Raw genomic sequence first — 27,602 nt, 5'->3', positions numbered from 1 at the left:
CTGGCAGTGCGCAGGGAACAAAATCGAAGCAGTACTTTTACTCACGACAAAATTATATACCGCCGATAAATAAAGGGGAGAAAAAATGTATCAGACCACTTACAGCCAGTAAACATAGCATCTCCTTTTTCTTTTACATTTTTATTTGTTTTTAGGTTTTTTTGTTCTTTTTTGGAATGGACAATAAGGGGAGTGCTACAATAAGTATGCTTGATATGTATTTACAAAAACAAAAACAAAAAAATTAAAAAAAATTCCAGCACCATCCAACAGAAAGCAATGGGAACAGAGGAATACCATGATAAATAACTCCTTTGGTTCTACATCTAACTTGGTTTTCCTATACGAGAGAATACCCTGGTAAATGCTGAATTCCATCAGATATTCTGAATTGGCTTTCCCCGTGAATCGTTGTAAAGGAAGCATCACCTCTTGCAAACAATTACGAAGACATGACTTCAAAAAGTTATCTGTGGAGGCATCTCGGTATGCCAAACTAATATTTATACTAGTACCAAGCATGGAAAGAATGCAAATATTTCTTTAATATATTTCTATTACTATTCACATATTTCTATGACAAGAAAGGTCTGGCAGGAACAAAAAAAAAATGAAAAATTCATCCAACTATGGAGTTACCTCTACAGTATGAATACTGAGCAGTGTCAAGACTGCATAATTTTTCTCACGAAATTTCGCAGACGTTTTTTTTTTTTTTCAAGGTTTTTTCAATTGTTCTTGTTGCTTTGAATCTAATTGCACTACAGCAAAGAAATTCACAAAGTCTTTAGAGAAGGAGAAGGTGAGAGATGGTGTCTGACTTAACAAGATTTTTTTTCTACTTTCTAAACACAACAGTACTCATCGTCGGTCCCACATACTGCATTTTATGTTGGATGGTGCTGGGCGAGAAGTTACTTTTTATTTCTGTACATTTTGCAACCGGGCTGCAATGCTTAAGTGACCTTCTTCCCGTCTGAACGTTGTCCTATACAACTTCGTATTTCTCAACCAAGAGGGCGACATCTGTTGAAAACTTCACTGGCTGCTCACTGTCCACAGATACAACGTCGTCAACCTGCAGACAAAGAGAAAAAGAGAACATGGCACAGAGACAAATAAGGTAATGAGTTACTTCTTGTAAACTTGAATCGACTCATCCTCTAAACAACTACCGTATTCTCCGGTGATAAGGCCGCACTAATTTTCACAGAAAAGAAACAAAAACTGGGGGTGCGGCCTATACACCATCACAACCAAATCATGGCCTGTTCAACCTAGCGAATAAGCTGCTGAACAGACACACGTAATCATGTAAGGGACTATGCAGTGTGCCAATGAGCAACTCAGAGTCATACAATGAATCAATCAATCTTATAGACAACGCTATGTTCTGCAATCAATAGACAACTTGTTTTGTTTTGTTTTTTTGTTGTCATCACCTGCTAACTGCTTTTGTTTCCTTGCCAATTTCAGGGAGATTTTTTTTTTTTTTTTTTTTTTTGGGGGGGGGGGGGGGGGCTTCTTTTTACTGCCAAAATCGGGGTGTGGCCTATGCAGAGGTGCGGCCTTATCGCCGGAGAATACAGTAAAAAAAAACCTCTGTAAAAACAAAGAAAGTACGGTCAAACCTGTCTATAGCTGCCATCCAAGGGAGACGAGAAAAAGTGGCCGTTGTAGACAGGTGGCCGCTTCAGACAGGTTCTTCAACATGCATTTTTCTCTCAGAGGGAATTGTTTTTGGTGGCGGTATGTGGAAGGAGGCATCTACAGATACATGTAGGTGGCTCCGAAGACAGGTTTGACTGTATTTCAGAAATGGCTACCATTTTGTTTTGCTTCTTTTGCTATTTTTGTTACTTCTAGGTTGTTGTTGTTTCTTTTTCCTGCAACTATTACCATGCAAAGTCCATCATCAAACTGCAATCACTGACATATATGTAACAGCACCTATCACACACATAATGTATGGTCAAAAATTATGATGGGGAAGTCAAATTTGTACGGCTGGTAGCACTGATAAAAGGAGTCTCACTTATGAGGATGACAACGCTAAGCCCGACTGTGGCACTAGGAAAGTATATACAGAATGTGGGGAAAATGTGGCGTTTCCCGCTGTTTAATAAAAAAAGAAATGCACAAAATGATTAGATTGGCACTAAGGAGGGGGCCACAGGACAGGACGCAAAAAAAAAAACCCACCTGAATATTACAGTACGACTTTCTGGAAATGAAGCTGACGGTGACGGGAAAAAAGTCATCTGGCTGACCAGCAATGCTGAACTCCATGCTGCCCGTTGTGTTGCTGGAATCGATGACCGGTAGTGACCACTCCAGGAAGTTGTGTCGGGCATCGTGGCGGTAGTTGCCGTCCACCTCGCTGACCTTTGGTGCCCCAACTCCCGACCTGAGAGGTTGCAATTGAATATTGGCGACAGTGATGTCAAACTTTGCCTCAGTACTGCCGGACATTTACGACATTTATTTAGCCAATGATTTGGGGGCACCTCCATCAAAGTACTCCCACTCCTTTTACAGCACTAATTGTCTTTCAAAGTGAACATGCAGGGTTGTATGAAATTGATTATTGGGACTATTTTAACATCCTCTGCCCAAAATTCTAACAGCTGCCTTGCAATTGTGAAAATGATCAGTGCTAAAAAAAGACAACAACTGGAAGAAGGCTAGCCACCACACAAACACAAGCCTTCTGTGGAATACTGATAGCACCTTTTCGTAATATACTCTCAGCAACAATGATTTTGGTGGTGATTTGGCTCAGTGGGGAGTGCATTTCCTCCAAATCCAAAGGATCCGGGTTCGCATTCCCGAGTCTAAATGAGCAATGTTGCGTGTAATCATACCATCCCCTCTAATAAGAGGCAAAACACTCTGTCCCTCCGACAGGACAAAAACTGGAGGTCCAGTATATGAAAGAGTCATAACTCATGCACATAAGAGATCCCGCTTCATCCATTCATTGCAAAGAGCAGGGTACTAACCCGCTAAAGTGGTCCCACCTCAAATCCAACTGGACCCAATGGAAGACAAACTAGTGCAGCTGATTATGGGCTACTAAGACATCTTCTCAGAAAGAAAAATTAAACAAACAAACTCACTAAACCACCTTGAAAGAACCACATTATCAAGCTTCTTTTTGATTTGGGTTGGTAGAAGGTGGAAACTTTTATTTTTATTTTCTTATTATTTTTTTGTTTTTTTTTGTGTTTTTGCTTGCTTGCTTGACGGCCGAAGAGGTATATGTATCAATCAATATGCATGGCTCGACACAAACTTTTTTGTTTGGTGGCCCGATGGGGCCACCAAAATCCTAGATTTCAAATTTTTGGTGGCCCGAGAGAAAAATTTGGTGTCCCCCCCCCCCCCCCCCCCCGCCAAAAAAAAACAATAAAAAACATTAAAAGTCCTTTTCTTTTTATGAGTCGAATATTCAAGTTTATGATAGTAAGAATTACAAGTTGGACATATCTACTCATAAATAAACTTCAGCAAACTTGCAACACTCACTCTCAGGCACTCATTCAGTCCTTTCATCCATCCTTTAAACAAATTTAACTGCTAATTTCCGGCGCAAAAAGTTACGAATTTATTGACATACTTTTCAAAAAATTTTGGTGGCCCGAGGCGGGCCATCAAATTTGCCCTTTTTGGAAATATGGTGGCCCGACTTTCATTTTTGGTGGCCCCGGGCCACCGGGCCACCGTTAGTGTCGAGTCCTGCAATATGTATGAAATACATATTATAATACACATAAAATGGAAGAAAATGCAAGAGAGCTCCTGAAACTAGGCTACTCAACTCACGGGACGGGGATGTTGATGGCGACATCTTGCAGTTCCATGTCCTCCTGTAGTAGTTCATACTCAATGTTCACGTCGCAGCCGCCGGAGTTGTTCGGCGAGGGCCAGCAGTTGACTGCGAAACGGAAACCAGTGAGAAATGAATTAAGACACCACAGCTCAGTTTGATAAAGCGAAACACAACAACGACTGCAATCTCCATGCTAGCAAAAAAAAAAAAATTGTGTACATAATCCTGGTATTAAGATATTCTTCAGTGGAAAAAAGAGCAAAGAAAATTGGATTCCAACAGGATTCGAACCCGAGACCTCCCGATTGCTAGCCCGGTGCTCAACCAACTGAGCAATAGAAAGCCCTAATTCAGCGTTCGTCCAAGAAACCCCAATTCTCAATGCTCCACTGGTCGGAAGCTATGTACTTTTTAAAATAAGCACATCAGAGCTAATAATCTCATTCATTCACTAAATATTCATTTTCTAAATATCACAAAAAGAAGTTCACACACTTCCTCAAAAAAAAAATTTTGTGTCTAGTTTATCTTTAATGTGACGACATGAATATGACTTCATATTTTTACGTTATGGAAGGAAACAAAAATATTTGCATAAAACGTTTTCGAGTCAATCTTACTTAGCAGTGGAATCAAGGTCTCATCTGTAGACTGGAATCTCCACTTTAGCACACCGACGTCGTTGTTGAGTGGGAATGGCCTGTCTGGATTCTTCATGCCGATGTGTGACTGAGTTGAAAATAACTTCTTGTCGACGTTGGGATGTGTCTAATAAAAGTGAGGATGGACATATAGATTTAGTCACGGAGCAAGTCTTTCCAAATGCACCCATCCTAGCAAGCGACAGACGAGGTCAAACACCACTGACCCAGCAAACCCAGTTAAAACTCTCCTAACTCTCAATTCATGATGTGCAGAAATATCCTTATGTCCATGCAGGTGTAGACATTTTTTTTTTCTTTTTTCAATATTCAAGCAAACATACCATCTGATGGCCAATTAAAAAAAAAACAAAAACAAAAACAAATCAAGACATCCCAGTGATTCACAACATACATCAATTAAACATAACCAAGAGATACCAACCTTGTAAACAGCAGTGTAGTATTCTGAGGGCTAGAAATGGTTTGTTTTGTTTTGTTTTGGTTTTTTTGGTGGGAAAACAGTACCTTGACTTTTCCTCCAATAGTAATTATACAATTTGGGAAAACATTATCTTCCATAAAACCTGCAGTATTTGAGGCAAACAGTAAAAAACAAAAAATAATAATAATAATAAAAAATACTGTAAAAAAGTAACAGTTGGCATCTTTGTTATTCTCGACTAGATAAAATCTCGTTCACTAGTCCAGGACATGTCCAAATGCAGAGGACAGATGTACATTTCAACACACGAACCTGCAACTGCGCGCCCTTCTCGTCATTATTGGCTACGGCGATCCTGATCTTGCCAAACTTTTGGTCGCTGATGCGGAGCGTGATCATGCCGTGGACGTCGAGGGCCTGGAGACCGCCATCGCGCCCCGTAGACACCGTCATCTTCTCCTCCACGCGCAGGTGGACACTGCACAAAGAGATCATTAAAAAACCATCAGCATACTGTACATGCCAAGCATTTCACAGGGTTTCTATCTACGTAAAATTCATGCGTCAGGTGCTAATTTGCAAAATTGATAATGCATTAAACTATCTGTAAGTCTAATCCTGACATGACCGCAGCATGCATGTGTAGGTTTCTCTATACATTACGGTACTCCAAAATGGCAAACATTAACCACTCTCAATATTGTCAGGAAATCCAGATTCCCCAAAAACTGGACTTGCTAAATATATGTTGTGCACAGTAACTTCTTCCCATCTCACAAAACAAAGCCTGTCCTGCAAATCAGTTCGGGCATCGCAGCAAATATTCATGAGGGTGTGCATAACGGTTCAACAGTCGTTGACCAGTAAAAACCGCTTTCGGACCAGCAACTTTTCAGGGATTGCTAAATTTACTGGTCTGGCATGACAAGTAAAATAACAAAAATAACATTGTCTGGGCCAGTTGAAAAAAAGCAACAGAGCTAGTAAATTTAAAAGTTTGGACCAGTAGGGAAAGGGCATTAGTGTGCATGTGGCCCTGACTACACACAAACTGTAACAAATGCCTGATTTGAATTACCTAGAATGAGGCTTTCTCTGCCAAGCTCAATGGTTTGTGTGCCACCTCCTCTCATTACCTCTGCCAAGGGAGGAGGTCATGTTTTCATTACCGTTTGTTTGTTTGTCCGTGTGCAAAAATACTCAAAAAGTCGGGAACCGATTTAGATGAAACTTGCAGGAAAGTTTGAGAATGACGCAAGGAACAGATGATTAAATTTTGGTAGTGATCCAGAAATTTTTATGGATTTTATGAAGGATTTTCAATATTTTGGCTGGTAGGGTGAATGAACTTGAGGTTTTCATATGCACACTAAAGTGCGTGCTCTAGTTTCTGCTGGGGCGAGGCATGCCGCGCAGCTGAAGGTTGATGACGTAACAAAAGGCTTCTATATTGGGAATTCGGGCGATTTTCAGCATGCATACCTATGGGTGGAAATCGCTGATCTCTACAGGCAGAACAAGATCAGTGGTGGAAGCTGCCTGGCAGAGGTCTGCGCTCTCAGAGTGCTTCTCTAGTTCATCAATACAAAGAAGGGGAGGTTCATTTCCAAACAGCACAATCAATGTCCCCCTTGTATTACCCACATCAATATAGTTCGAAATGTGACCAGGATCTTGCATGATATGGTCGCTTTATTGATTGCAAGAGTTTTGTGTTTAAGGTAGCGGATCAATTAGTGGTGAGTTGGTGTGTGGGTGGGTGTGTCTATGCCATTGAATTCATTATCATGTTGACAACTACTTGCATGTGTTATATGAATCCATAATGACAAATGCATCCTATGCTGTTAAGATGTAACAACTTCGCCATGATAACTTCTAGTCAAAGAACCTACTTCCTACTACGTGTAAATCAAATTAAATCAATGGCATATCAACTACAGCAAATCTTCGTGATGCGGGGATCCCCAAAGAGAGTACCTTTCCGTTTTGCTCGCCGGTGTGACGGTCTTGGCTGCGCTTGACGACTGTCTCGTTTTCGGGGCGTCGGACGTGACCTCCTCCCCTTCTAACCTCAGCTTGTCCACGAAGATGTCGGTGCTCTTACTGGACTTGCCCAGCTTCATGGCCTTGCCCGTAGCCGACGGTCTGTGGGGGGGGGAACAGACAGGATACTGATGTAGCCACCGCCATCTCACTTTTCCATTTCAGTACACAAAGACGGCCCAAATCCATTTTGCGGTGCTCAACTTCAGTTTTCCTCACCAGTTATCTGTTTAGCTCCTGCACATTTCAGGACTTTCATTTGTACACCTTGCTCTTCTAATTTCAATCATATGACCAAGGCACAGTTATTCATCGCCTGTGTTGCCGTCCCTCTAAGAAATAGTTAGAGCTCTAGAACATGTCCGTGGATGCATTTGAAAATATAATCAATGTAATGGAAATACAATGGCTCACTTTCTGCTATCTGGAACAAACTATGACACATCATCATATTCACAGCCAGTCATTACAACCAAATGCATACCCAAAAATGTGTCCTGTTCAGGGATAAACAAGTTGTCTTATCTATATTTGACAGGCCAGGAAACAATAAAGTAATACTCTATAACACGCAACATGAGATTGCAACATTGCACTGTAGGCCATCCATAGTCGCAGAATCTCAACATGTCAGAATACGCAGATATCTTCATGTCATGGGCAAATCACACGATGCTCCTCACATAATACTTAAATATACCACTGACATCAACAATGCCTCAGGAACGATTGACGAATCGCTCGAGTTCTAACCTGCTTGGCTTTGACGACTCGACGGGCTTCTCCGGCGTGATGACCGACATCGAACTGGACATCGACGACATCCCCGAGCTGGAGGAGCCGTAGCCCCCGCTGCCGTATCCCATCATTCTCTTGCCCTGCCGCATGGCTTCCTGTCGCTGCTTGGATAGCTCCTTGGCTCGCTGCTGCATCTTCTGCTTTGCTTCTTTCTCTTGTGACTGCGAGAAAAAATGGAAAAATACAGAGCGTCAAGATTGAACACATTTCAGACATAATCCACGTCATTCTACATAAAAAAAGTGAGAGAAAAAATATGGAAGAGAAAAATGGCTACATTCATAGGAGTAATAGTATACAGTTTATACTTATGTCAGAGAAATGCTTGTCATGATCTCAGAACTAGCTGACAAAATACTTTCCACTGCATGAAAAGATAATAATTCTGATGCTGTAGACAATACTCTTTATCAATAAACTCAGACAAGCAGAATGCTACAATATCTATCGAAATCAGGCATAAAACATGACACTTTTTCACCTTTTTAACAGTTTCATACCTTTATTAATTGATAGAGTATCATGAGGTAGAGAGAAAAAAAAAAATCTCTTTCAGTTAAGCCCTCTGTACTACCGTTCAGATTTAAATTGTTCGACTGCAGAAATTTCAAAAGCCTCATGGTTGCTTAATCAATATCAGTAAATGATCCTCGGATTGGCAAAGCAGATTTTAGAAGATTGAAGTGCCTTTTTATTCTCTATCTTATACTGGCAAAATATAATTTTTTTTTTCCATTCTTTTTTTAATGAAGACTTTGAAAATACAATTAGCTCTGTTTAACCTTTCTCCAGTACTATGCAGTGAAAATCAGAGGTGAAAATTTAATGATGATAGCATGATACTTTCTGCAACAAAAAATTCTCCTAGGATTTGACAGGTTTTAATGAGGACACACCCACATGAGACAGAGTGTCACGCCCCTTTTTTTCTGGCTCACCTCTCGGACAGCCTGGAACACTTTCTCCTCGTGCGAGTCCATTTCGGTGAAGGTGCGGATCTGGGCAAGGTTGACGCTCTCCCTGTAGCCGAGGGCGACGATCTCGTCGAAGGCGAAGATGAGCTCGAAGGAGTGGTCTAGGATCTCTGATTCCTCCATGGCGCGGCAGTACTCTGGTATCTGTGCGAAAAAGAATGCATGTAAAATATGTTGTTGGCAATAAACACAGGATTTAATGTGTACAGGTCCCTGTTGCATAGAAGTTGAGATCGAACGTAAGTCAGAAAATCACACATAAGTCTCTGAATACTCAATTCTGATTGGTGGATACCAGACTTATGTTTGATTGCATCTTTCTATGCAACAGAGCCCAGTTCTAATTTGTGCTGTAAAAGACACAGGTCTGAGAGTTAAAAGAACTAGCTCTTTGGCATCATAACATTGCACATAATAGTAATGACAGTTATAGCAGCAAAATAATAATTCAGATAAATAATTTAGGTGCTTACGAATGCTCAATCTCAAAATTTATTCTTTCATCTACATAACACAGAAAGGTCATGTCTTATGATAATTTACATTAACTACTTAATAGTATAAAAGGAATCTAGTGTTATAACTTGGTTAGAAAGGCAGAACTTTTATATATCATATAATCAAACTTTTCTAGATGTGCAAATTTTGATTGTCTTATTCAGAAGACAAGAAAAAGGCAATTTCCATGAATATGTGGTCTTCAAAAAGACTGGTTCACAGACATTGAAGTGCTCTGAAGGAACATATAATTGGAGTGGCATTAATGGAAAGATGGAAAGGTTATCACAAGAGCAGGTTTAGATGTCTGTTTCAAATGAAAACGTTGTGATATCAAGTAAAAACCCATCAGCTAACTTACTACTCTGGAGAAGAGCCTCAGCGTCTCTAAATCTTCCAGGATGTTACTCGTCTTCGTGGTGATGAGGAGCATGTAGAGTTTCTCCAGGGGCTGGTACACATAGCGTACGCTCTCCGTCTCCACGAACGTGTGCTGCTTGCCCGTGTTCATCAGCTTGGGGAATGCCGCCAGGAGGCCCTCGATGCGCGACCGCGTCATCTCGACGAACTGGCGCGAAATCAGGGCCTTCCCGCTCTTGGTGCATATGGCCGCTGCTAACAGCACCTGGTGGGAGAGAATGGAAAAACGTCTTTCACTCACTCTCTGCTACTACAAGGTCTCTTGAAGGGAGTACACTGCAAACTAGAAAAAGCACTTCGTGAGCGCAGACCTCCACCAAGCAGCTCATTTCCACCCCTACTAGTACACACATGCTGAATATTGCCCAATTTCCCAATGTAGAAGCCTTTTGTTTGTACATCATCAGACTCCAGCAGCCTGGCGCCTGTCCCAGGCAGACCACGCGCCACAGCTTTAGAGGGTGTAGTGTATGCAAAGTTCAAATGCGCACAGCTTGAACTCCCAAATTTACTGACCCTATCTGCCCACAGATAAAAAAATCCTTTAACAATCCTTGAAAATTCCTGGATCACTTCCAAAATATTACCATATGTTCCTTTTGTAATTATCGAGTTTTCTTGCAAGTTTTATTCAAATCCATTCAAACTGTTATAGCTATTTTGCACACAGACAAACTAACAATCCAAATAAACCAACGCTGATGAAAACATAACTTCCTTCCTTGGCGGGTAATTATGGTAAGTCTAAACTGGATGACTGTGTCTGATTTACCATGCTATAAAACTGAATGTTAATCAGCACAGTGAAATTATGACCATTTTGCATAATCAAGGACAGGGTGCTCTAGTAATCACATTATTTTACAAGACACTGACAGCTTTGTTTCTTACATGCAACGCCATGAACAAGATGACCACTCAGTAACGCTTGGAATTGCCTCCTCATCACACTCAATTGTAATTGGGCATTTAGCAGATCCCAAAAGTAATGTTATAGACATCTATACCTATTGAATGCACACATTTATCGGTATTTAAATCTAGTTGTTCTTTGAACAATGTTGTGTTGGGTTCTTTTTTGGGGAAGGGGGGGGGGGCTGTCACTGCTGGATAAGAAGATTACTACAGTTCCTGGTGTGATGTATGCACAACAATATAACAAAAATATGAGTAAAATTCAAAATATGTTCATTTTTCTAACATAGTGAAAGAGTACTTGACTTATATAACTAATCAGAAAACAGGGCGAATAACCAACCGTAACATTGTTGTCTATACATGATGTTGTTTAAAGTATATTTTTTGTTGTCATGATTAATTTAGCACACATTATTTGTAGAACTATTTTTGATAATGAATATATCACAGGGTATACAGTGCAACATATAAACAAGCCTATTCTGGCTTTCTACACACATACCATTTTCTGATCAACTACACACACAATGATAATGAGCTTGTGTTCTTTATGAACCTATAGATCTGTTTTCCCCATGTCATTTTTTTTTCTTTTCCATAATCTTGCCTTGTTTTGTCAATGTTTTCATTTTTTTTTATACCTGCACTTTTGTACAATTTGCTCATATTAACATGTATTTTATACAGGTCTATAATCTTTGGATCGGTAATAAAGATTGAATTGATTTGAATTGAACTGAATACATGATGTCACGAACTGTAGCAGTCTTCTTATCCAGCAATAACTGCACAGAAACTTTTGAATCCAGTGTCCGATTTTCCTCAAACTTCGCTGACCTACAATTGTATTACACTGATAATATTGCTGCTTTCAATCAATCCAATATTTACATCTGGGTTTAGGCTTCCTTCATGGGAGTTTACTGTAAGTCACATAACCATGGCAACCACATGACCAAGGAAGCACCTCATTCATAAAAAACCCAAAGGAGGGAATTCAGGCAAGCCATATACATACACACACAAAACCCCAACAGACAGACATACTCCTGACCATACATCTTACCACACTGCTCTCTATACTGAGCTAACAGTAACAGTAACACAACTTTCCCTGTGATCCAAACATGATGGACTTTGCTGATAGTGATATCAGTAAATTAAGGAAGCCACTTTATTACCTCAAAAACGCAGGAGGCGGAGGTTGCAGCGTATTTCTTAATTGATGTTGGGTTGTTTGTTTGTCTGCTTGCATAATGGACTCCAAACTAACTCAAAAAGTTGTGATGGGATTACACAGGCGAATGTGTGCACACACCAATGATGCTAAGCGATCGACAAGTGAGTCTTCGTAATATCAGTCCGGGAAACCCGCTCATGAGGACCGCCCCCGCGTACGAGGATGGTCCCTCCTCATGAGGACCTCCCCCCTCCTCATGAGGCCCCCCGGGGAACGCCTCATGAGGCCCCCCCTTCACTTCTTATTCATCTCACATCTGACGTATAAATTGTCGCAACTTTGCACGGTGATTTTTTGTTACACACACATGTCCACTATCCATGATGAAAAGAAGAAAAAATCCTGTCTGTTTTTTTTTTTTTAAATCGAGTTTTAATCACCCGATGCAGAGCGCCCATCAAAACACGGGCGCCAGCGCGTTCGCACAATGCAAGACTGCCGCACCTAGCGGCCTGATCCGACTAAATATTTTCGATGCTTTTTTCTGCGGCTCTCACCTCTCCGCGCACGAATCAGCCTCGTGAAGCTGAAGTTTGACATCTTTTTACACAAATTCGTAACGAGGAAAATTAAATCAGTACTATAACCTGATCTTGTCCATATATTCCAAATTACTATTCCACACTGATAGAGTAGGTGGGTAGATGACATACTCCAGTTTGTTAGCAAAATAATCACTTTGTAGGTATGACGAGTTCACTTTCTTCGTCAATTCCGCCCACGATTCCGCCGTTTGGGCGCTTTTTCTGGAATCATCCCGCGACGCGACGTACGTCGCATACATCACGCATCCAGCACATACTAAGTACCAGACTGGTATGTGCTGGATGCGTGATGTGATGCGACGTACGTCGCGTCGCGGGATGATTCCAGAGAAAGCGCCCAAACGGTAAGCGGGCGGCGGAATCGTGGGCGGAATTGACGAAGAAAGTGAACTCGTCATACCTACAAAGTGATTATTTTGCTAACAAACTGGAGTATGTCATCTACCCACCTACTCTATCAGTGTGGAATAGTAATTTGGAATATATGGACAAGATCAGGTTAGTACTGATTTAATTTTTCTCGTTACGAATTTGTGTAAAAAGATGTCAAACTTCAGCTTCACGAGGCTGATTCGTGCGCGGAGAGGTGAGAGCCGCAGAAAAAAGCATCGAAAATATTTAGTCGGATCAGGCCGCTAGGTGCGGCAGTCTTGCATTGTGCGAACGCGCTGGCGCCCGTGTTTTGATGGGCGCTCTGCATCGGGTGATTAAAACTCGATTTAAAAAAAAAAAACCAGACAGGATTTTTTCTTCTTTTCATCATGGATAGTGGACATGTGTGTGTAACAAAAAATCACCGTGCAAAGTTGCGACAATTTATACGTCAGATGTGAGATGAATAAGAAGTGAAGGGGGGGCCTCATGAGGCGTTCCCCGGGGGGCCTCATGAGGAGGGGGGAGGTCCTCATGAGGAGGGACCATCCTCGTACGCGGGGGCGGTCCTCATGAGCGGGTTTCCCGGACTGATATATGTATTATGGCTGCGGTATTGTTGAGTGCATCTGGCAATATATGGCTGTAATTAAACATTTTCGACTGCTCAGATAAAAGTGCGGAAAGACGGCACTGAGAAGCTGAAACATATAAAAATATTTCACTGTCATCATTTGACTTGTTGAATTTTTACATGGCAGTGTAGGCACCCTAAACTTTAACGTTAAATAGTTCTGGGGTCATCACTTGAATAACCACCTTCTAACTACCCCTAGACTCCAGGATTACCAAGTAAATCCTAGATCTAATCTAATTCAGTTTTTGAGATGGAGAGGAGAGGCAGGCGCTAGGCGGACTAGACAACTACCCACTGCCCTTACCCTCCCTACCACAACCACTGCTGCATGTAAAATCTACCAGTTCAGTTTCACTGCCCGTGCGTGCCCCGTACCCGGGTACACTATAGCTACACAGTCTATAAACTGGACGGAGCGGAGACACAAGTTGCTCGTTTTTTTACTTTACAGAAAAGAGTTTGTCCGCATTACATGCGTAATATGACTAAGTAAAATTACAAGAAAAGGTAAGGAACACGAAATATACTTTACCATTTTGAAAAGTCAGATTTTCAGGTTATTGTTGTGTCAGGTCAGTCTGGTCCGATGCAGTAATCATTGGTCGCCCACCGCGAGCTCCACGTACATACACGTCTAGGTATATGAGGCCACGTACATCCACGGGACGTGTCACGAATTTGGCGGATTAATATTAGAACATGTTGAGAGACTGTTGCAGGTTTTTTGAGCCACTGTGAAGAGATAGCTAGTTACAGAAGATCTGTTGTATCCTTCAATATTTATTCAAACCAAGAATTGGAATTAGATATCATATAGCAAGTTGTAGGGTTTTCTACGTTGAAAAAAATCACGAACTATATGTTTTCGATGTACAAGCTATATTATGTAAATACTTCCGGGTTGAAGGTCACTGCACGTGTGTTTTTACTTATACGCTCGACTTTACAAGACTTGGTGGCTGCAAGGAAACAAAAACCTCTGCGCTCTTCTTTGTGATTTGATGTATCATGCAGTAGACATCATATTTTCCTTCTTACAGTAACTTGCCATCATATTATCATGGAAGAAGACCAGAAAGTCGTTCGGATTGGATCGAGGAAGAGTGAGGTAAAAGTAGGAAATCTCTCAATACTATTAGTCCCATACGTTTATTCTGGCGGTTGTTAAAGTTTGTACTCGCAGCTCGTATCAGACGCTCGGCGACAAAAAAGAAAAAAGTAAACACTCTTTAAAGGACTGTACAGTACTGGTTGAGGTGAAGATTAAGGTTTATAACATTTTTTTTGTTTTTTTTTGGGTGAGATAATGAGAAACCTCTCACGAAATATAAAAGAGCATGTAATTTCAAGGGCAAGAAGGATCAATGTTTAATTTTATTTTATTTGATTGATGAAAATTGGCCTTGTGCCCTTGAAAATAAAACAAGAAGATCCTAATAAAAGTCGTGGCCTGTCAATTTAATTCTTAGACTTAGGATCGCTTTTTTTGATAGCTCGCTCAGCCATTTCAAGTAGCTCGCTCAGCCATTTCAACTTGAAATGGCTGAGCGAGCTATCAAAAAAAAAAAGCGATCCTACATAAGTCTTAATGCACTTGTCAATGTAATGACGCACCCCACTACCCCCGGACATGGGTGCGTCATGGTCATTTTTTGACTGACCACACGGGGTTTTTGACGCACCCCCACAGTCACTTTTTGACGGACCACACGGGGTTTTTGACGAACACCACAGTCACTTTTTTGACGGACCACACGGGGTTTTTGACGAACACCTAGGTCACTTTTTTGACGGACATCCTCGGTACATTTGACGCACCCCCGTATATACTGAAAGGATTTTTGCATACGCTTTATTCAAGCAATTTCATTTCCTTTCGGTTCGTAAACACAATTTGTCAAAGTTTCGGCAAGTTTCCCTTACCCTGGCCCTGTAAGCACCGTACTGTCATTCACCGTACATCACTCTGCTGCTACGATATTCCGAATGTATGTGCATGCAATCCATAGTCACCTGTACCTGGCCATACATATGACTTGTCTGCAGATGCGCTCGCTGTATGTGCGCGTCCATTTCTAGTCCGGTTGAATGCAACACATGGACGATGTACGTTCGATGAGGAATAACGAGCACGCTGCTCACTTGCGAATTGCACAGCGTTAGCGAGCGAGTCGCGCACCACTAACACTCGACTTGCCTGCTACGGCAGGTACGCGCAGTACGCACCACGCAACGGTATACCAAAGATCGTATACGGAATTCCGTATACGATCTCCGTATACGATCTTTGATTTTACTATAGTACTGTCTGTGAGGTCGAAATCGGTAACAGTCCGTCTGGCTTGAGATTGAGTATGCGTGATTTCATGAGTTTGTTGGAAAGAAAATGTGAGGAGAAAGGGTGGCTTTTAAGTCATTTGCTTGCCAGATTCGAGCAAGCATTTTTCCCTCTTAGGCCTACTCCAAAACGCTTCCCGACTTTGATTTTCACTTGCCGCGGGAAAAGCGCTCACTGTAAATTCACTCGCGGTACGTACGTGTATCCGGTACTGGTAGCGTGCAAAAATGCGTGCAGTTTTCCATAGCCAAGTGCATACCATGACGCACCCCTCGGTTCGTTAATAATGCGTGTTATTTTCCATAGCCAAGTGACGTACCATGACGCACCCCTCGGTCAAAAATTTGACGACAATGATGGGATTTTGACGCACCTCTCGGTCAAATATTTGACGGACATAGCTGGTAAAATGACGCACACCTGGGTCACAAATTTGACGGACCAAACGAGGAAATGACGCACCCATGTCCGGGGGTAGTGGGGTGAGTCATTACATTGACAAGTGCATAAGAATTAAATTGACACTGACATTCCACGACTTTGAGTTTTATTAGATATTTAGGATCTTTTTGTCTTACCTTGTTTTTAGATATCTCCGTCATTTCAACACCGAATTTCATCAAACTTTGATTCCCCTTTGAACTGTAGACCATTCTATGCTTTTTAACATTTCATACTCATATAGTCAAGACTCGGGGATAGAGTGGTTTCTACATATCTCACAAACGTCACAAGGCTGAATCCTCACCTCAAGGTCAACCAGTAAATTTAATTTTACTCTACAGTCCCTTTGAGTTCTTATTTCTCATGAGTCATGATATTTAGATAAAAACCAATGTATCATAATAAGGTCCATATTTAAGTTAATGTAATTAGCTACCAAACTAGTAGGTTTAATACAAAGGGAAACTACATATACTTAGTAGGCTAGCCAGACTGTACACATTCATTCATTGTTGTTTTTTTTTTCCTCTCTCTCTCCAACTAGATCTAGTAATAGTAGTAGATTACTACCAAGGCAAAAGAGTAAAAATTGCAGGAATTGACATTTTGTCATTCATTTGAAAATATCCTGCAGGATAGCAGTGATGGCAAAAGACCAATTTAACACAATGAGAGACATGAATGAAATAGCAAAAATAAGTTTTTGTTCTCATAATATTATCTCCTCAGGTCCCCTAACAAACAACAAAATGGGAAGCTGAAATTAAAGGGGGAAAATGAGATTTTTTTTTTTTGTCAACTCGGAATTTTAAATGATATGGGGGGGGGGGGGGAAATCGCAAAGGTCATAAAATGGACAGAAATATTCCTTTGATAAAAGACTTCTAGAAGTTGTGATCTTACAAATTTCATTTCTACATAAGGAGACAAATTGAAGAAAGATCTACCACGTCGCTGCCACTCTGATTAATGATCTAGCTTGCTTACAAGGTAGAATATAAAAAAAAAAAACAGAATTCGAGCCCCAGTTTTGACTCTATCATCATTTAAAAAAAAAAAAAAAAATGTTGCTCTCTTTTAAACTATAACTACATTGTAGTATTGATGGTGAATACATGTAAGTCTGATTTGTTTGAGGGTACATACATGTATGGTACTCTTTAAGTTTGCAAAAATCTGAAAATGATGTCTATCTTTAGAAATGAAAAAACAAACAAACAAACAAACATACTAATGTGCATTGTGAGGTAGGACAAAACTACAGAGTCTTCACAGCAGTGGTTATTGAATTGCTTGTTTCTTTTCCCCTTCTTGCCATAGCTGGCCATGATCCAGACCAATCTTGTAGTGGAGTCTTTGCAGAAGATCCATCCAGACATCGAGTTCAAGATTGGTGAGTTTCCCACAGCTTGCAAGGCTGTCAATACTCCACTTTTCTCTTAAAGACACAAAATTGAAAGCAACTAATTTGCATTTAAATGTAAAACTGAAATTCAGCCAAGATTCAGTAGTGTAAATAGATTCTATTTATCTGTAGGCGTGCACAAGTGAATTATCTGTAGGTGTGCACAAGTGAATTATAGTCTGAGATGTGCTAGCAATGCTACTAAGTAGTGCTGACAGGCACATTACCAAAGTGAACACTCACCTTGCCAAACTAGAATTATACAAAATTAACATGTTACACGTATCAACAGCAAAATACGGGACATTTATGCTAAATTCCATGTTAACTTTGTTGTCACAAGCAAAAGTAAAGCTTCCTCCACTGAACTATAATTTTGCAGAAGGAATATTCTTCATGTCGGTCCTCATGAATTAAAGGGATGGTATATAGTATTGGTTGAGGTGAGGATACAGCTTTTATCTTTTTGCGAGATTCTTAGTAACCACTTTATGAAATAGTAAAGAGCATGCAATTTTAAGAAGAATACAAAGTTTATTTGATGAAAATGTATTGTGAAATGACTGAGATATCCAAAAAATGAAGTAAGACAAAGTGATCCTAATAAAAGGTGGGTTCTACCTTTCATTGGGATTACTTTGTTTGGGATATCTCGGCCATTGCAGAACCAATATTCATCAAATAAACTTCAAATTCCTCTTAGAATTATATGCTTTTTCATATTTGATAAGAGGTTTCTCATCTCAAAGAATCATCATAAAAAAAAGAAAAACATTGGAAACCTCAAGCCCCATCTCAACCAAAAATGTACCATCCCTTTAAGCCTTGCAAATACATAAAATCCACCTCAACAGTTACCATGGAGACCATTGGTGATCGGATTCAGGACAAGCCGCTGTCCTCCATCGGAGAGTCCAATCTCTTTACCAAGGAGCTGGAAAAGGCCCTCGCTCTCAACGAGGTGGACATGATCGTTCACTCACTGAAGGACATGCCTACCCGCTTACCCACAGACATGGCTATCGGTGCCATTTCTGAGTGAGTGCAAAACGTGATTTCAAGGCCTTCATTGTATGTCTGTGTAGCCATTAGAATGATAGTGATGCATGTTTGTTTGTTTCATTTTTCTATTTGAGAAGATGGCTGGATGGCCCAACTGCATAGCTGGTCTTCCATGGGGTCCAGTTTGATGTGAGGCGAGACCACTTCACCAGGTTATTTGCCCTCTTCTTTTTGATGAGTGAATGAAGCAGGATCTTTCACGTGCATGAGTTGTGACTCTCTCACACACTGGACCTCCATTTTATGTCCTATCTGTGGAACAGAGCACATGTTTTGCCTCTTACTAGAGACGATGGTATGATTACACACAACATTGCTCAGATAGACTCGGGAATCGAACCCGGGTCCTTTGGATCCGAAGGCAGATGTGCTAGCGACTGAGCCAAATCACCATCATTGCATGTCCATATGTTGCCACAAACATTTGTTGGGATGTATTGGCTGACCACTGAAATACCTGACCTCACTAAGGAATTCTGTGCACACTACATACTAAGTAAGAACAAGAATTGTATCCTATAAAGTAAACACTTTCACTCCGTGATAGCTGTGCATGAGGTTTACTTTATTGATGCAGATATTGGACACATACTCTGTTACCAAATGACTTGAATTCTCAAGCTGTAGTACAGTTTAACTCAGAGGGGTCATTGTGAAGTTGTGCATACTGTAAAGGATGTTTTCACCAAAAAAAAAAAAAAAAGTGCAGTAAAACTGTTTTGATGATGGAAGTAAAATTTGAGCCAAGGATGTGTTTTTCTGAAGCTGATCATAAGTAGAGCAAAGATTTTCCTGGCCATGGAAAGAGTTTTTGGTAAAACCACAGATACTCAATCCCAAGGTCCCTGTCTACTGTAAGCTGCAGCTTTTAAAGCCCCTAGACCAGGCATTTTATTCTCTTTATCTACATGTAGTCCTTTGAAGAGGATATAACACCACTGGTCCTGTGGTAGATTGCTCATGCAATTAAGCAATAATAATAAAGCAATTATAGCTTCTTCAGTGGCCCCAAACACTCACATAGTCTTATTAATTTGTCTTACTCCCATTAGCACATGGTTTGTAGACAATGTCAGTGACATTTTCATGAGATCGTTTTAAGAGGGTTAAACTGTTGTCATTAACTCAGTGTTACTTCTTCTTGAATCCAGGAGGGAGGATCCCCATGATGCATTGGTACTACACAAGAAGCACACGGGTGTTTCCATAGAAACGCTGCCTGAAGGAAGGTGAGTGAAGACAGACAATGATGTGATCTCCACAAAAGCCCCTGGCATCATCTCCAGAATTTACCTTGATATAATACTTCAAATGCAAGAAGGCATTCTGTTTTATGGGTGAAGGTAAGGGTTGATGAAAGAAAGCCACTTAACCCGTTGAGGACGGTCTGATTTTGCTACAACATGCATTTTAGACACTTGCCCGAGTATACTCGGGACTTGTCCTCAATGGGTTAAAGGGCAGAATTTGGTATGATAGTTCAGTTCATGAATCTATATCTATCCATCAAGCCAGCTATCTATCTATCTATCTATCTTATCTATCTATCTATCTATCTATCTATCTTTGTATCTTTGTGTTTATGTGTTTATGTATGTATGTAGACTCAATATTTTTGTCCCCGCCGAACGAGTTCGAGCAGGGGACTATGAAACGGGCTCCGTACGTGTGTGTGTCCGTGTGTCCGTCCGTCCGTCCGTCCGTCCGTGTGTCCGTCCGTCCGTGTGTCCGTGTGTGCGTCCGTGTGTGATCAAAATCTTCAATTTGCTACTTCTCTGTCATTTATGAGCCAATTTTGATTCTGTTTGCTTTATATGATAGCACTACATGGGAGCTTTGAAACTTCTACACAGAATTTCAGTCGTGACCTTTGACCTTGACCTTTGACCTATATTGTACATTTTGCTACAAAATGCTACTCCTTCGCAATTTCTAACCCGATTTCGATTCCGTTTGCTTTATGTGATGGCACTAGGTGAGGGCTTCAAAACTTCTACACAGAATTTTGACCTTTGACTTCTTTGACCTTTGACCTTGATTTTTGACCTGTATTGTACATTTTGCTACAAAATGCTACTCCTTCGCCATTTCTAACCCGATTTCGATTCCGTTTGCTTTATGTGATGGCACTAGGTGAGGGCTTCAAAACTTCTACACAGAATTTTGACCTTTGACTTCTTTGACCTTTGACCTTGATTTTTTGACCTATATTGTACATTTTGCTACAAAATGCTACTCCTTCGCCATTTTTAACTCCGATTTCGATTCCGTTTGCTTTAAGTGATGGCACTAGGTGAGGGCTTCAAAACTTCTACACAGAATTTTGACCTTTGACTTCTTTGACCTTTGACCTTGATTTTTGACCTATATTGTACATTTTGCTACGAAATGCTACTCCTTCGCCATTTTTAACCCGATTTTGATTCCGTTTGCTTTATATGATGGCACTAGTTGAGGGCTTCAAAACTTCTACACAGAATTTTGACCTTTGACTTCTTTGACCTTTGACCTTGATTTTTGACCTATATTGTGCATTTTGCTACAGAATGCTACTCCTTTGCCATTTCTAACCCGATTTTCGATTCCGTTTGCTTTATGTGATAGCACTAGGTGAGGGCTTCAAAACTTCTACACAGAATTTTGACCTTTGTCTTCTTTGACCTTTGACCTTGATTTTTGACCTATATTGTACATTGGCTACAAAATGCTACTCCTTCGCCATTTCTAACCCAATTTCGATTCCATTTGCTTTATGTGATGGCACTAGGTGAGGGCTTCAAAACTTCTACACAGAATTTTGACCTTCGACTTCTTTGACCTTTGACCTTGATTTTTTTACCTATATTGCACATTTTGTTACAAAATGCTACTTCCGGCGGGGACATATGTTACGCACCGCGTAATTTCTACTTTTCCTTGTTTATTTCTGTGTTTATGTATGTATATGGTATCTATCTATAGATGGTTCTGGAGATATTATTTTTTAGGTTATTTTCAGGGTTCGAAATTGGCGATGGTCCGCTGGCCATTGGCCACCCGAAATCACATCGGACTAGCTAAAAATCGTAAAATTCAGAAGTTACTAGTCCGTCTGGCTAGCCAACATATTGCTTCAGTGTCAAAATTGATTCTAAGTAGTCCTCCTGGCTAGTTAAAAAAAAAGTTAAGTGCAACCCCTGAATTTACATGTATGCGGCCCCTCCATCTGTCCATCTGCCCCAGTTTCTCAGGATTCAAGTTTTTTGCAGGGTTTGTTTTTTTGTCTTTATGTTTGTTAATATTTTATGTTAATACTTGTATATCCGGCATTTTTATGTGGGGCATTACCTAATCTGACATTCTTGCCTGGCACTTATGTTGCATCAGCATTACAGCTACTATGCAGTTACAAGAAGCAGACATCTTTCTCCACTACATTTTGATCTTGGACCAAAAAAGGTCATTTTTCTATGTCCCTCCTACCTTGTGCTCACCACCAACTTTTACCCCCCAACTCCTCCCCCCCCCCCCCCCCCACCCAATCATGTACACCTCTGTAGATACCTCTTTTAATTTGTTTTGTCTGCAGTGTCATCGGGACGAGTTCGGTGCGGAGAGTGGCCCAGCTGAAAAGGAAGTTTCCCCACCTGGTCTTCAAAAGATGTTGTATCCTTTCTCTCCATCGACTGTTGAGGGCGGTAGAGGCGATCAAGATACAGTATGCCAAGGACAGTCAGATCTTGTGCCAAGTTGGAAAGCACAAACACCCTATCTACATGGCTGTGGTTTGCTGAGGAATCACTTTCTTGATATTCATGTACATAACATAAAGATATGAATTACATATGTTCGAGTGTATGAATCATTTCTATTACTTATCTTAGATTTCATTGATATTGCCTGCTTTACTTGTCACTGTATGCTACCTCTATTACGCTTTTGATCCAATTCTTTGGTGTTTGTAGTATAAGTTTACTCTCAAAAGGGCACAATAATCATGCAATTTCCATCAACCAGAAGTGTTCTTGAAAAAAGAATCAAGTAATTTTCTTCTTTAAAAAGAAAACTAAATGCCTATTGGTACCTTTAAATCCAACCTCACACCTAGCAGCATTTTCCTTGACTGTGCTGACTTTCTGTGTGTAGAGAGGCAACCTCAACACCAGGCTGAGGAAGTTGGACGAGGACAAGGTGTATGACGGGTTGATCCTGGCTGTAGCAGGCCTTTTGCGCATGGGATGGGAACACAGGATCAGTCAGGTAAAACCTCAATTTCCTTCCGACTTTGTGTTTGTGTCATGAAGAAGACCAGAGATAGGGTCACAGTCTAATTAAAGGGAAATGCCACCCGACTTCCCTGAACATTCAGAAAAGGCAGAGATGTCAGGTAAATACTGCACTGTACATCATTAGAAGTTTTGAAATATTTATTCTAAATTGCATTCAGCAATTATTGCCTGAACTTATAACAACTATGGTGTAAGCAAGTCTGTCATGTCATGTTTGTTATGTGAACTGTACTGTACTTTGATTTGTATTCAAATATTTCCTACTGTTTCTATGTCTTCTGTCTGATATTATTTGCCTGAATTGTAGTCAGTCGTAAGAACTTTGCACATAGGATAGACTATATTCCCTGTGATATGCCTAACAAAAAATTGATGAAATTGAAGCCAATTCTTTCTTTCTTTTTCTGTGTCATATCCCCACATTTACAACTGGTGACATACGCTTAATCTTAAATTTTGGTTGTGTTTTCTCCTGTGAGGGTCTTAGTGCCTTTTTCCATTGATTTCTCTTTCTTTCTTTTGTAAATTTGTCCCCCTGTGATACTTGCTATCGCATTTCCACAAGAAAGTGAAATGTAAGGAATTATATTTCCGTCTTCAAATTAACATATTTAGTACAATGTTACAATGGTGGTCCATAGATGGCTAACCCATTGAAGAGGGACTGATTTTCCTGTCACACACATTTCCCATTTACCCCTGCCGGAGTATACTTGGGACTAGTCTTCAACGGATTAAGCCTATTCTAGCTGGGGGGGGGGGGGGGGGGGGGTCAATTTGACCCCCCCCCCCCCCTCGACATTGCGCGGAGCGATTCCGCATCGCACAAAGATTTTGCCGCGTCGTTTCATGACTGTTTTCTTTGAAGTCTCCCACATACTTTGAGACCAAATTTGCATTGTCTGGGTACACCGTTCTGAAGTTACATAATGTTTTGCGTACGCATGTCAACCCGAAAACGGCTCAAATTCATGATATCGTGTGCAAATCCAATGCAAATTGTGTTTTGTGGTTAAATTGATAACCATTGAAATTAATCAATTTTAATGTAGATAAGCTTGAAAAAGTGCCTGCAACAAATTTTGGCAAAAAACAATAGAAACAAAAGGTCAAAAAACAATGAAATACATAAGAAATTAAAACAATAAAAAACAAAAGAAACTGATTTGGATTGTGCTATTTTTTACAAGAAAATTGTTCAATGTGTCTTGAGGAACTCTTACACAAAAATGTAGCAATCATTCAATCTTTTAATGGAGTTATAGGTGAAAATATGATTTCATGCATAAATTTGCATATTTAATTTACTTAAAATAGAAAATCAAAATTTTTCTTTTGTATGACCATGTAATCTTGTAATTGACATCCAGCTCTATGTTCAGGCAAAATTTTGCGGCGATTGCTTGATCGGCGGCCGAGATCTTCGGGGGGGGGGGGGGGGGGGGGGGTCAATAAAAACTTGGTCTCAAATAGCCCAGTTAGAATAGGGTTAACATGAATTTTCTTTCTTTCTATTTGTCTCCTGCCTATTGGCTGATGATACAACGGTCATTAAACAGATTCTTTCACCAGAGATCTGCAAGTATTCCGTGAGTCAAGGAGCGCTCGGTGTTGAAATCAAGACCAGGAACCGCCACATGCAGCAAGTACTGAGCAGCCTCAACCACCCGCAGACTCTCCTGCGGTGCGTCGCTGAGAGAGCGCTGTTGAAGACGCTGGAGGGAGGGTGCAGCGCCCCCGTTGCCGTCCATACAGATGTCAATGATGGGGAGGTGAGAGCAGATTGGAAATTGCATTTGTGATAGACTGTTGAGTGTTGAAATTGTCTGTGTCCCCAAAACAACAAATTAAATAATTTTTAATCTTAATTAAGAGATATCACTGTTTATCTCAACAAACCTGAACTGTAGATGGTTTATTCTAGAAACAATTTTATCATAACTATTGTTCACATTTTGTATATTTAACAATACTCACCATTGATTATATTGATTAACATTTTTACATTTGGTTGTTTCTATCCCTAACTCACATTTTAAAACTATTTTGAAATGCTAAAGCTGGGTTTTTGTTTCATCAGCAAATGGTAAATAGTGCCTTTAAACATCAAAGAGTGCAGTGATTGCCAAGAGCCCAGATAATGATCATATTATATGTGCATGACAATCCATTGCCTTCAAAGGAAGTCATTGTGTCTCACTGGATATAGCCACAAGCTTTTCGTCCAAACAAAGGAGTTACGTGGTGATGCTTTTGTTTGTTCTGTTTTTGCCCTTGTCTTCGATAAGCTCATGCTCACGGCCGCCGTGCTCAGTTTAGATGGATCCGAATTACGAGAAGAGAAGATGACAGTGAAGTTGCCACAAGACCTCACGCAAGAAGTAAGAGTCACTCATTACATTAAGGGTGCGTTCGAACGCCCTCCTAAAGCAAACTGTACCATACCATTCCCACGTGAGAGGAACACTCAAATGCTCCTAAAGTGTACCTTACTGTACTGTACCGAGCCAAAAGTGGACCACTTCCTGATGTGCTCCAAAAGGGTACCAGCAGTGTAGGCACTTACAAAAAGCTCGCATGTGAGAGAGCGCGTAAAATGCACATACATCATAATGCAGTTCATTCTCTTTGTTTGGGACATCTGTAAGAAGTTCAAGCACACCAGGTGAATGACCCTTTTGCTTCAAAATGCGTGACCCCCTCTAAAAATTACTCATGAGGTACACTGTCCCAGCACAATGCTCAAACGCTCCAAATCTGGCACAGTTCAGTACGGTACGCTTTAATTCAGTTCGCTTTGGTTTCCATTAGAGCGCTCAAGTGCACCCTTACATTTGTAAATTGATCCACTTGTGGAAAAAAAAGGCTAAAAACAAGATGATGAACTGGAAACCAAAACAACAGGAATGAATGGATGGAGAGTTCACTGTTGCTTTTTATTATGCATAAACCAAGACTCGTAGATCTACACACTATTAACCCATCGAAAATGAATCCCGAGTAAACTCAGGCAGGTGTCTATTGGAAATGCGTGTTGTAGCAAAATCAGCCCGTCCTCAGCGGGTTTAGCTTCCTCAAAATTGACTCGATTGAAATAAAGAACGATATGTTAATGTTTGCTACAGCTGTCCTTTGCACAAAGTGAATCAAGATGCTGCTTGCACATACGTCTATTGTGGGAATTGTGAATGCTATGTGTGAAGTGCTACCTTGGATAGATGTTCAACTTACCAGAGGCTGACTCAGTCAAGTTTGATGTTAGCTTTTGAAACCTTTTGTGGCTGTCTGGACACATTGGCCCGAATTCACGAAGGTGGTACAAATGAAACCATGGTTTAAACCATGGACAAAAACCACGGAGCGCCAAGTGTTGCACAGAATATTTCGTTACGAAATCAGTCATTTCGTTGACGAAATGGCCATTTTGTTAGATTTCATCGACGAAATGTTCATTTCGTTACAAAATAATCATTTCGTCGACGAAGTGACTGATTTCGTAACGAAATATTCCGTGCGACACTTGGCGCTCCATGGTTTTTGTCCATGGTTTAAACCATGGTTTCATTTGTACCACCTTCTTGAATTTGGGCCATTGAGTTTAATTATGAGAATGGATCATTAGTAATTGCATTGACCATCACACCTTACACAGACATCTTAAAAATGACTCTGATTCTGACATTGTGAGAACAAACTGACACACAAGAAGGCAAAACAAAAAGACTTTCTAGTCACGCAATAACACAGATGGAGGAAGAACTATTAACACACGTACTTGTATTTATGTAATGCCAATGAGCTGGCCTTGGCCCATTTGATCTTTGTTTTGTTTCTGTTTTGTTTCTTTTACTTGCGCACGTTATTCGCAAATTTTGTTTGTGTCTGTTTCCACATCAGCACTCCTTTGACTCAGAATCCAACGCCGAATCTCAACTCTACTCCTCGGTTGTGGCACCTCGGATATCCCAGCATGCAATGCAGGAGGCGGAGGCTCTAGGGATACGACTGGCCAAGGCACTCTTCGACAAGGGTGCAGGACCGATACTCCAGGCTGCCAAAGACGAAATCGCCGAGAGGAGAAAATGAGAAGAATTAGATACTGTGAGCACCGCAGAATATCATTCATCCTGCTTCTACCAAATAGAAACTTTAGATAGATTTTGTATAATATGTATGGATACAGTGAAAACTCAGTATGACAAGATCCCTGGGAGCACGACAATTTGTTCTTCATTTCAGATAATCAGATATTTTGTTTTATAAAATGGGTTCAAGAATGTAGCCAATAGGAAGCGCTGAAATGAGTCACGTGTGCTTCCTTTATTCTAGTCCCATTGCACTAGTACTGCGTGTTAAATCCTATTGCCAATCGTCTGTGCGCGCGGCGGCTCCTTTGAATTGCATGCATATGCGCTGTCAATCCTGTAAACAACTTCTTGTTCGGGCTGCCGGCCGGCCGGCCTTTCTTCCCTTGGTTGTGCACAATGTGGCGTACGTATACTCTACTATACGTACACTTTGTACAGTACAGTAGACCAGGCGTTGTGGGACCGGACGCGTACATGGAGTCACTTTGAAGGGCAAATCCAACGATTTAGCAGGTTAATTCTCATGCCGTTTTCAGAGTATGTTGTCTAGTAGGCCTATATGAGGAGTCTATATCAAGTCTTTAAGGTAAAGGGTGCATATTCTATGTAAAATAAGTAAGTTTTCATGCGG

At 40.7% G+C, this 27,602-nt stretch overlaps 2 protein-coding genes across 2 annotated transcripts; one reads left to right on the top strand and one right to left on the bottom strand.

Moving 5' to 3' along the window:
- Positions 1-419: 419 nt before the first annotated feature.
- LOC139716548 (coatomer subunit delta-like) lies at positions 420-13,908 on the bottom strand. Its single transcript, XM_071628086.1, has 10 exons — positions 13,899-13,908; positions 9,596-9,859; positions 8,701-8,880; positions 7,718-7,923; positions 6,899-7,066; positions 5,231-5,396; positions 4,453-4,600; positions 3,826-3,937; positions 2,203-2,407; positions 420-1,078 (listed from the first exon to the last, which is right to left on the bottom strand). The coding sequence occupies exons 1-10, from the start codon at positions 13,899-13,901 to the stop codon at positions 989-991; spliced, it is 1,542 nt and encodes a 513-aa protein (XP_071484187.1). The 5' UTR covers positions 13,902-13,908; the 3' UTR covers positions 420-988.
- Positions 13,909-14,336: 428 nt separating this feature from the next.
- On the top strand, positions 14,337-27,073 carry LOC139716515 (porphobilinogen deaminase-like). The gene is made up of 9 exons (XM_071628055.1): positions 14,337-14,474; positions 17,469-17,541; positions 18,408-18,591; positions 19,767-19,844; positions 22,184-22,379; positions 22,741-22,854; positions 24,443-24,655; positions 25,172-25,264; positions 26,781-27,073. Exons 1-9 carry the CDS (start codon positions 14,427-14,429, stop codon positions 26,967-26,969), a joined length of 1,188 nt encoding a protein of 395 aa, XP_071484156.1. The 5' UTR covers positions 14,337-14,426; the 3' UTR covers positions 26,970-27,073.
- Positions 27,074-27,602: the final 529 nt, after the last annotated feature.

This window comes from Diadema antillarum, unplaced genomic scaffold, assembly GCF_040938485.1.
Source record: "Diadema antillarum isolate AM-2024a unplaced genomic scaffold, OU_Dant_1.0 scf00000066, whole genome shotgun sequence".
In the NCBI taxonomy this organism is placed as follows: domain Eukaryota; kingdom Metazoa; phylum Echinodermata; class Echinoidea; order Diadematoida; family Diadematidae; genus Diadema; species Diadema antillarum.
The sequence above is the reverse complement of the archived record's forward strand: the minus strand, read 5'-3'. Positions and strand labels throughout refer to the sequence as shown.

Excerpts from the sequence above, each read along its gene's own strand:
- LOC139716548 (XM_071628086.1), bottom strand. Across the intron at positions 7,924-8,700 it reads TGTTCCAGGCTGTCCGAGAG|TCACAAGAGAAAGAAGCAAA; the intron begins GTGAGCCAGAAA and ends TTTTTCTCGCAG. Across the intron at positions 3,938-4,452 it reads GACCTTGATTCCACTGCTAA|TCAACTGCTGGCCCTCGCCG; the intron begins GTAAGATTGACT and ends TCCGTTTCGCAG.
- LOC139716515 (XM_071628055.1), top strand. The coding sequence starts at position 14,427 with ATGGAAGAAGACCAGAAAGTCGTTCGGATTGGATCGAGGAAGAGTGAG. Across the intron at positions 14,475-17,468 it reads TTGGATCGAGGAAGAGTGAG|CTGGCCATGATCCAGACCAA; the intron begins GTAAAAGTAGGA and ends TTCTTGCCATAG. Across the intron at positions 22,380-22,740 it reads ACCCTATCTACATGGCTGTG|AGAGGCAACCTCAACACCAG; the intron begins GTTTGCTGAGGA and ends TTCTGTGTGTAG.